The 10,866-nt window shown below is 35.2% G+C and overlaps 1 protein-coding gene across 2 annotated transcripts; it reads left to right on the top strand.

The window, feature by feature from the left end:
* The first annotated feature begins 204 nt into the window (after positions 1-204).
* LOC129271215 (armadillo repeat-containing protein 7-like) lies at positions 205-7,192 on the top strand. 2 transcript variants are annotated; one of them, XM_054908595.2, is made up of 7 exons: positions 205-580; positions 1,452-1,550; positions 3,350-3,418; positions 3,993-4,059; positions 4,478-4,548; positions 5,189-5,280; positions 5,477-7,192. In XM_054908595.2, the coding sequence occupies exons 1-7, from the start codon at positions 469-471 to the stop codon at positions 5,582-5,584; spliced, it is 618 nt and encodes a 205-aa protein (XP_054764570.2). In that variant the 5' UTR covers positions 205-468; the 3' UTR covers positions 5,585-7,192. The 2 variants fall into 2 exon arrangements, with proteins under 2 accessions (XP_054764570.2, XP_054764571.2); XM_054908596.2 differs by lacking the exon at positions 5,189-5,280 and having other exon boundaries at positions 233-580.
* Positions 7,193-10,866: the final 3,674 nt, after the last annotated feature.

Here is a 10,866-nt window from a genome sequence, read left to right as displayed (position 1 = left end):
AAGTTTTACAAGCTTTTTTGCTGTTATGTTTAATTTTAAATATTTATGTAATTATTTCGATACTCATAAATTAAACACTATCTTTAGATAATTTATTAATAATTAAAACAAAATTTAAAGGGCATAAAATGTTTATTTAGTAAAAGAAAATAATAAATACAGCTTTCTGTTACCCTTTCTGTTTAGTATTGTTTGCATATATATAAAGCGCGCGCGTTAGAGGCAAGCACGTGTATTTGTTGATAAACATAGCTGTAGCCGCGATGGGTGCTGTCTGTGTCTGTGTTGTTAGTGTGACTTAATTGCATAACCCATATGGAAAGTACCTTTATTCTTCTCTGGAAGACTCCCTGCCCAATCATAAAGCTATTGTCGACATAATTTCCGGCTGATCGAGAGAAATTTTGTCCGACGGACGACGTTTAGAGAGGCACGTGACCGTTTTACAATTGCCCTGATTCGCTGAATATGTTTCAGTCAAGGGATCGACTGGAAGCTCGTACACCACTTCAACATGGAATTGGGAGATTACAACATCTACAGAACTTGATGATAGAGTTTCAACAGACTGAGGACGATGGTAGGTAAACTGGTGTTAAACTAACTCCCCAGCAAGTTTAAAAATCGAAAGTGAAACTGGCCTAAATTTACTTTAAAAGTTTTAAAACTTTGAGAAAGACCTGGCCTGTTCTGTTTTGTATACCCACCCTAGCAAATTATTAAGATTTGTGAATGGTCTTTTATACATTTTGTTTTCAGGAAATTTATACTTTTTTTATTTTTAAAACATCTACTTAGTAATGTTAACATTTCATTTCCAAAACTTGACTGCAGCTATGCAGGAACAACTGTATTTTTCCAGTAGATGCGGTATAAAGGTATAAAGACCAAGAAAGCAAAATTGCTCAGGAAACACTTCTTAGACACTATTTGATATTGTTAGATTAAAAAAAATAATAAATCAGCAACCATTATATAACCAAACACCTTGACATAAATTTTTTTGTAATAGTTCTTTGCTATGTAATTTTTTTTAAAGTTTGTGTGCTTGGAGTGTAGATTGCAAAATAAACCCTGTCATGCCTGTTAAAACTACTATAAAAGTCTGAAAAAGTTTACATTTTAGTGTGTCCTCCCACAGCACCGGCCATGCACATGATGCAAGTGAGTGACTGAAAAAATTTGTCATTGTGGGCAGGTCTTTGCTTATTTTCTCATGATAAGTACTGCATGTACAATGTATGTCAGTTTTGAATTTGAATGTCAATACTTAAAAAAAGCACAATTAAAAAAGAAATTTGCCTGAATATAATTCAATTATAGCTCTCATTTTTTTGCAGCTAGTGCCTCAACTCCCGTTTTAGGTGGACACAGATCCTGAGACTCTTCTTATTGCTCACTAAATCATATCCCCTTCTTTGATGTTCCTTTTCATTTCCTTATAATCTTAGGTTGCCGAGAACAGGTGCTGGCTAATTTGGCTAACTTTGCCTATGATCCAATAAACTATGAGTACCTGAGACAACTAAATGCAGTTGATTTGTTCCTAGGTAGGTATTTAATTTAATAAACTCTTTTATTCTTTAATAAAGCTTTGCATATTTTCTCATTCAGATTGTGGTTGCATTTGTGATCATATGTTTAATTCTTGTATAAAGCCTTTCCTGTTACTTTCTGCAGAGTGCAGAACATCATTCATTGTACATAAGTAACATACACAGATGGGGGCGTCGTGGTCTAGTGGTTATGACACTCGTCTTTCAACCAGAGGGATGTGGGTTCGAATCACATCCATGGCGTGTTTTCCTTCAGCAAGAAATTCACCCACATTGTGCTGCACTCGACCCATGTGAGGTGAATGTGTACCTGGTAGGATTTATTCCTTGAATGCTTTAGCGCCTATATATGGCGACTGAGCTATAGCCGGGGTAATTATATGATACCAAGTATCAAGCGCAGTAGAGTATATGGGTCATTCCATGCCAATTCACCCAATGAATGTGCAATTTTGCACCCGACCCTCTCGGAATTCGTTGTAAATTGGTACACATAAAATTCACAATGGCCCACGCACAAAAAAAAAAAAAAAGTCCAATTGGTCCGTCGGTTCTCGCGCTACGGCCCGCCCTTTTCTCCTTGTTTTGACAAAAATTGGCGTGACCTTCAACTTTCAATGGCCACTGCGTCGTAACGTGTTGATCAATTTTCATGAAACAGGTACCATTAATTAGGAAATTCAGAGAGGAATCCAAAACATGCATCAAATAATGTATTCGAGCGATTTATAAGGTCGTGAATATATATATTCTTGTTAGTAAATAGGCATATACTCAACAATTTGATGATTAAAGTAAACACTTTACCATTAAACAAGAATATATATATATATATATATATATGATATATATTGCTGAACATCAAAATGCCTAAACAGATAACTATTCATGAGCATAAATGTTTAATGTTTCATTTGTGAACTGATGAGCTTAATTTCTTTTCATGTGCATACATACTGTAACTTAAGATTGGAAGAAATCATGTAACTGGTAAACACTTTACTAACATGAATATTAGTATGTGGGACTAGAGTGAAATTTCATGGTATCTTTGGAAGAGTTTTAAAAGGTGAAGAAATAAAATATCATCATTGGTTTTAACATATTTTGTCAATATCATACAAATAATTAACATACACGAAAATCAAGTTAAAAAATTATTTGTCCGGGGGTCAAACTCAAGGTCAAAGTAAAGGTCAAAGGTCACGACCTTATAAATCGCTCCAATACATTATTTGATGCATGTTTTGGATTCCTCTCTGAATTTCCTAATAAATGGTACCAGTTTCATGAAAATTGGTCAACACGTTACGACGCAGTGGCCATTGAAAGTTGAAGGTCACGCCCATTTTTGTCAAAACAAGGAGAAAAGGGCGGGCCGTAGCGCGAGAACCGACGGACCAATTGGACTTATTTTTTTTGTTTTGTACGTGGGCCATGGTGAATTTTATGTGTACCAAATTACAATGAATTCTGAGACGGTCGGGTGCAACCACTGGGTGAATCCAGATAGAATGACCCTCATGCAATTATAGTAGCTGCGCTATATAAATGGACCATATTATTGTTATTTATGAAACCTCGCATTGTGACAGGTGAAGTCCATTTTGAGAGTGGAAGGAAAGGATGTTTTAGAAAATACATTGTCACACTGATTAAATGAAGAATATATGCTAGTTTTACAATGTATGATAATTTTTCAACATTCATACATGATTATTGTAGTAGCAATATTTTCTTATTTTAGTTTTCTGATTAATTTCTATAATTTTCCCCTTTTCTATTTTATACAGATACCTTAACTGAGCCATCAGAACGGCTTGTTGAGTTTGGTATCGGCGGACTTTGCAACCTTGTACTAGGTAACTAGCAAACTCAAATAGTTACAAATATATCTATTTACATGCCATGCTGATATTCACATCTGTCTTCTATGAGTTTTTTTTTTTCGATTTTTTTAGAAATAACTCCTGGAATTGAAAAAAATTGATGATTTTAAAACATTACATAATTCTTACTAAAGCAGACCTGTAGGTCCCTTTGCCTGTATTTTTTTTCTTGCTTGCTCGACTTTCTCACAAATTTAAAGACAGCATTCAAAGTTAGAAGCAATTATTTATCTCTGTAACAACTCATAAGAAAACATTAAGGCATTCTTGGCCATTTGAATAATCTCAGGATATTTGAGGAAATTCCTGGAATTGTTTGCTGTTCAATTCAGTATAATTAATTTTGATAAGTGAAAGCACTGCTTACAAATAGCACTTGACAAATTTGATTAATATAGCAACATGCATTGATGCTACATGTACCCCTTGTTTACAATTCACATTTCCTCCCTCATGCCCCAACCCACCCACCCCCCCCCCCACCCCTTCCACAGTCATGATCACTCTTTATACAACCTCGTTTTATTATTTGTGATATTTTTCCAAGATAAGGAGAATAAGGCCCATATTCTAGCAAATGATGGTGTTTCTCTGGTAAAAGATTGTTTATCGAGGTAAGCTGCTTTAATATGACCCAAGAAAGAAAATTGTGTAAAGTTTACTTTATTACGCAAAACTTAGACCTTTCAACTAACCATAATAAAAAAAAGTTGTCATAATTGAACCCATAGAGGGACAGAGCTTTTATATATTCAAGATTAATATGCCTTTGTTCCTCATACTTGTATGGGCAACAACTGTTGATTATTTTATATTCATTTTTATACTTTGGAATAAAAAAATCATCAGAATTGATAGTTATAGCAACAGTTTTACGAAAAATTGCCCATTTTCATTCATATAAATTTTCGTTTTGTATTGTTTAAATATCCAAAGAGAAATGCACAGATTTTTTATACTAGCAGGTTGTACGGTGAATGAGGTTTCATAAGCTTTAATTGCACTAGTCTTTTTCTTGTCTTACACATTTAGTCCGAATGAAGAGATTGTTTTGTCAGCCATCACGACCTTAATGTACCTCATGACACCAGCTTCTAAACAAGGTAATTTTCATCAAGTGATAAAGAATAAAACTGCTCTTTTACATAGATAAGGGCCCCGTAACACAGAGGTTAGGGATTAATTGCTAATTTGAAAGAACAATTCTGATTGGATCCTAGTCAGTCTACTGAGCAAAATGCGCATGCATCGAAGATCTTGATAGGCCATTTCATTTAGCAATTAATTGCTAATCTTTGGGTTATGGGGCCAACATATATATTATTATATCTATTTAAGCAACTTATTGAGGTCCTATGGCCAATCAGCCGTAGCGTGTTGATTTGAAAAAAATTAATCATTATGCATTTTATGCTTGTGTTTTGATGGAAAGCCATTGTAGATATTCATATTCATGTGTTAATTTAAGCTAACACTGGCCATTTAAAAAAAACTTTCTGAACTTCAGGGGCACTTCCTCCTTACACCCCTGTCAGGCTGTGCCCAAAGAAACTCAAAGGGGCCCACATGGACACTTGTCCCCATTTTCAAAATTCAAATGTTGGCAGGTCTGTGACTGAATAGATTTGTATTTTATTTGTATTTGATTTTGAAACAATAAATGATCATACAGCTTCTTGTGAACTTCAAGGTTCTAGGGTCATATTTACTCTCTTCATTTTTAAACATGCATCTATCTTGTAGAAATCACAGCGCCATCAATTATTGAATGTATGCAGAGGTTTTCAGGGTCCAGCAGCAAGAGGTTGAGTAACCTAGCCAATGTCTTTCTCCAGGTGAGAATTCTAACTTCTTCCCTCACCACCAATAGTATATGGTTTGAGAAGGCATAGTACTTTCATGTCATAGAATATACCTTTATTACCAAATAGCTTTGATTTTACATTAATTTGTTAACTTGATGAAATCATGATAAAGAGATATTCAAACATTAATTCATGGTGGATTTTCTCCTCTTATTTGTAATTTCAGGACTACTGTACCCCAGAGCAACGCCTAATGGCAGAGTCACCGTCATTGACCACAGGTTCAGCAGTTGGGATACCGCTACCACCCGAACCCAAGCAGGAGACAAGATGAAGAGATGTCACTGTTGCAACCACAGGTTGAGTTGTAGGGATACCGCTACCACCCGAACCCAAGCAGGAGACAAGATGAAGAGATGTCACTGTCATCGACCACAGGTTTAGTTGTAGGGATACCGCTATCACCTGAACCCAAGCAAGAGACAAGATGGAGAGATGTCACTGTTATCCACCACAGGTCAAGTTGTAGGGATACCACTACCGCCTGAACCAAAGTAGGAGACAAGATGTTGAGATGTCACTAACATCGACCACATGTTCAGTTGTTGGGTACCACTACCACCTGAACACAAGCAAAAGCTATAAAGATGTCACTCATCTTGGTGACACATCGTCTCAAAAACTGTTATATCTCCAGCTTCAGATGAAGATATTAAAGACAATCAAGTGTCCGCTTTCAATATGTTGTCTGTGTGGTGTCTAGCGTCAGTTTTCAAATCAAAGTTAATTTTGGCGACAAGTAATGGGCTAGATGGGATTGCTTTAAAGAGCCCTGCCATTGACAAATCATGGGGAAATTGAATCAATACAACATTTGCAAATGGCCAATTGACTTGCATATTAATCTGTCCGTCATGAGCGCCCATCGGACTAATGCGAATTGAAGCACGAATTTGACCGGACTCGTGATGGTTATTTACTTCAGATCATTGCAGTTCTAGTTTCCAACAATCCCAATTCCTAGAATCATAGCAGGTCTCTTGATTGCTAAACCAAAATAAATAACCTCTGTGAATTTACGTGATTCAAAGTGAAAACATGCAGTTTACTTCTGGTTAGTCGGTCTACTAACTATTGCTCGCCTATAGACCTCCCAGACATGCCGGCATCTATTACATAAAACCTCCAGGCATGCAGCCGAGTGAACAACTTGAATCCCTTAGATTAGCCTTGATCTCCCCATGATTTGTCAATGAAAGGTCGCTCTACGATCTTGGGAAAACACCTCGACTCTTCTATTACATCCCCTTCAGATCCATTCTCTATCACCATCACCAAGTTCAGCACTTTGCTACCAGCTGAATACATTACAGAATTGAAGTAGGGTATCTTTAAAAGTTAAGTCATTTACTCAAGTTTATATTCACTTCGTCCACAAGCATTGTTTATTGCTGATTGGTCTATACTACTTTTAGTCTAATACACACTCGGTCCAATACCTCGTTGGTCTAATTTACACTTTGTCTATTTATTATTTTGTACTTTGTCAATGAAAATTTGATCATGAGCAGTACATCAAACAGTGATTTTAGACCAAGTGAGTATTAGACAAAATGGATGTAGTCCTACATGTAACTGGAAATTAGACAAAATAGTTAATGCCATGGGTTAGATGACTAGATCAAATGGTTAGTAATCAAACTGGTTGAAGACATAGTCATGTAGATTAGAACATGCTGGATGAGAACAACGGGAGAGAAAACGGAGCAGGTATACATTTATTTTAGGTACTGTGATGAACTTGATGACATTACATTTCCATAAATATGATTCCCTCGGCCCCCAAGTCTTATCAACATTCTCCTCATATTGATTCTGTAATGTATTGATACCCATTCATGGGTTTTTGTTTTATGAAATAAAATAATTTCATTAAATACAATTATTTAATTTCATGTCTTTGTGTATATATGTCAACTGGATATAAAACAAAAGTATTACATTTAAAGGTAGAGTCCCCCCCAAAAAAAAATTATACTAAAATATATTAAAATTGGGTGTAAACTTAGAATAGTTCTAACATTTTAAACTTTTGCATATACTCACAAAACAGTTATATGCACAACATGGGTGATATGTGAATGAGAAAGCAAATTATATCATATTCCTTTTTTTTTATTATGAAATATAGAAATGGAACATTCAGGTTTTTTTTTTATTTCTATTTGACCTAAAGAAAGCTCTTAAAATCACAAATAGTTAAGATAATACAAATTCCACATATTGAAGAATTATTAATATATTGAGGGAAATTTGAAATATTTCATATTTTGGGTTATAAAATAGAAAAGTGGGCAACTTATTGCAAATTAACTGTCGGTGCATTTAAACTGTTGTACAAAATTAAAAATGTATTTTGCTAACCTCTGATTTTGATGAAATTTGTATATGCTTATTTTCTATGAAAAACAATTTTTGTGGGTAGGGGTGTTTGGATGTTGCAAATACCAGTTGGAAGTTCGCAACTGATAATGAATTGTATCCATAGTAAATCAATTTAGAGTTTCTGATGAGAGAAGCAGAGGAGAAATCAATCGAAAGTCGACCTTAAAAGATGGCCAAGTTGAACTACTCAGTCTGCCGCTGGTCAATGGAGCAATATCCTGCAGACAGGTGGATATTATAGCATGAGATATTCAGTATTGGAGAAGTCTGGATCTGTAACTGGAAAGCTTTTCCCCCCAAAGAAGTATCAAAATCAGTTACAAAATGACAAAGTTATGAAAGTTGCTTCAAAATGGCAGGATATGTAGTACAAATCTGAATCCATGTTTGACCACAAAATTTGACATCTCTTTCTCCATTGTTTCTAGACTAAAGATGGTCATCTTGCTGTTTTATATTTTCTGAACTTACAAACATGCATGTTTTGTCAAATTTATTTTTCATGATATATATTGAGCTGAGGAAACGAGCTGCACATTGAGAGAGCTTGAGATGTCAGAAAATTTTTTATTTGAATATAATTTTTTGTGTACATAACATGTAGAGCTGTACCAATTCCTTCCACTGGTCTGTACACTATAATTCAGATCAGTTATCCCGTCACATTGGAAGCAAGATTGCCAATTTGAGGATTGCTGTAGACAAGAAAAATTGACCTTTCAGAACTTTCTCATTTTGTAATTGATTTTGATGGAACTGCTTAAATTCCTATTAGCATCCCTTTTTTTTTCAATCAACTATATTTCCCAATATGGTTTTACTCTCCTTTTTGACATTAACACCTAATCAAACAATCTAACAAAATTATTGGGGAAGGAAAATCACTTCCTATCTGCAACCTACACTCTCATTTGGGGACTGTCATGAATGAAGTCATTCTCCAAGTAACCATAGTAAGAGTCGTATACCTCAACCAGATACCCCAGGTGTTTGGGGGGAGGACTTATTACAAGGTAGACACCATGCTCATTCACAAGAATTTGTTAAAAGGGTTGTTTTTCACTGATGGGCAATGCACACTCCTGCTGTGAAAAAGGTATCAAAATTGCTGGAATTAGGCAGAAAGTGTTTTCTTTTCAACAGCCCAACAAATGAGTGTAATCATTAACGTTATTATTGAGGCAGAGGAAAACAAGACACCATACTTGTATGTGGTACATTCTTGAAAGTTTCTGATAATGGTGTTCAGTCAACCTTGTAGACAGTCACCCCCCCCCCCCCCCCGGGCCAATCAAAACCAAAGAGGGTTGTCAAATATGACTTGTTCACCCAATCTCGTTAAAGGCTACTCCTCTCTCTCTTTTCTGTTATACCTCTTGTCAATTCTTGCCAATCATCTCTCATGTTTATTCAATCTACCTGCCACAGACTTTACGTTATAGCACAGAAATTTCAGGAAATGCTAACACTACAATAGGATCCAACTGATCAACCAAATTGATTTCCTTTCCACACATATGGCAACGATGTTCTTGTCTATAATGTACATTTCCATGGCTGTTAATTCATTCAGATGACACTATCATCTACCTTGCCTGTGGTAAAATTTTGGATTTTGTACATTGCCCAAGTGTGCATACTTACTGAATTCTATTCTAGTGTATAGGGTTCTCATGAACTGTCTTGTGCTTTAACATCAAGTCCTCCTATTAACCAAACAGTTAACCGTATCAGGGGAAAAAATACCATGGGGGCTTGGGACACCTTGAAAGAGTTCCAAGAAAATAAACAAGAGCCTTAGAAAATCCCCATTCACTGGTATGTCTAATGATCATCCAATGTTGCAGTTTTTCAGTGGGCCGTGAAAATTATTTTTAAAAATATTAGTTTTTGCCCGATATAAGCACCAAAATATCGCTCGAGATCTCTTTTTTCCCCCTTCAAGTTTCTTGTAGATGTCCTCCTCAGAACATTAAAATGTGTTTTCATCACAAAGAATTGGGAAATTAAAATTTTTCCCTTAATAAAAATTTATGTGAAGGAACTCATTTTCTGTATTTTATTTCTACTGCTTTTAAATGGGAAATTTACCAACACTAAGTCGGTTTTAATAAAAGCAGAAAAAAAATTGAGAAAATCTTGGTTAAGTTTTGTGATGTAACATTCAAGCAGTTCCTCCATATATGTTGTGTGATAAAAATTCTAGAAAAAGCAATTTTCTCAAAGAAATAAAGAACATTTCATTTGTATGGGGGATATCATCAGATACATCATTTAGTACCACTTCTATACATGAACAATATTTTTTATTGATCAGTGTCCCATTGAAAATTTGAATTTATTTAATTTTTAGTTAACAATATGTGGGAGAGCTGCTCACACATGACTTTATAAATAAAAAAAGCTTTATAAATTCCAAACTATTCTTTGATGGATTTCCATCAAATCAGCAACCAATATTTTTCTCCAAGTTTTTTTTAAATTAAAACAAACTTATCATCAGGGTGACTTCCCCTTTCAAGGAGTACTCCAGGCTGAAAATAGTTATCTACATCTAATCTACATAGAGTTAACTTCACAAAGCAAAATGCTGAAAACTTTAACAAAATCTGATAACAAACACAAACGTTATTGATTTTGAGGTTGCCTAGAACTCTTTCCCCGAAATAATGCAAAATTTTTGAAATGTCATTACTGTCGTCTGATTTTTATCAACAAATTCTCAGTGTTTCATTGTCTGAATTTTCTTTCTGTGTTCAAATCATATTATTTTCAGCATGGAGTACCCCTTTAACCCTAATTCTCCCGGGGGGGGGGGGGTCATAATGGCCCCCTCCTCGACAATTTTCGTGATATATCTGCTGCGTAAAAATTTTTTGACCTCGCCGCTCACTGACTTTTTACTTTCAAGTCTCGCGCAAATTTTGAGGCCAAATTTGTGACGCCCGGGTACGCGGTTACGACATTACGCAACATTATGTAAGTGCATGTCAGACCCAAAATTGCTCATAAACGTGATTTCATGTACAAATCCAGTGCAAATTGTGTATTTAGCCAAAATTCATAAATGTATCATTATTTCTACTTTTACTGATTAAACTTAATTAATTTTGCCTCGTTTATGATCAGAATTAAATCTGGAACGATTTCCATCGAAAAAACAATAAAAAA

The sequence above is a fragment of the Lytechinus pictus genome, chromosome 11 (assembly GCF_037042905.1).
Source record: "Lytechinus pictus isolate F3 Inbred chromosome 11, Lp3.0, whole genome shotgun sequence".
NCBI lineage: Eukaryota > Metazoa > Echinodermata > Echinoidea > Temnopleuroida > Toxopneustidae > Lytechinus > Lytechinus pictus.
The sequence above is the reverse complement of the archived record's forward strand: the minus strand, read 5'-3'. Positions and strand labels throughout refer to the sequence as shown.

What these genes read in the sequence shown, in the direction of transcription:
- LOC129271215 (XM_054908596.2), top strand. Translation starts at nt 469, where the DNA reads ATGTTTCAGTCAAGGGATCGACTGGAAGCTCGTACACCACTTCAACAT. An exon ending in TGCAGTTGATTTGTTCCTAG is followed by an intron (nt 1,551 to 3,349) that starts GTAGGTATTTAA and finishes TATTTTATACAG; the next exon opens with ATACCTTAACTGAGCCATCA. An exon ending in GTAAAAGATTGTTTATCGAG is followed by an intron (nt 4,060 to 4,477) that starts GTAAGCTGCTTT and finishes TTACACATTTAG; the next exon opens with TCCGAATGAAGAGATTGTTT.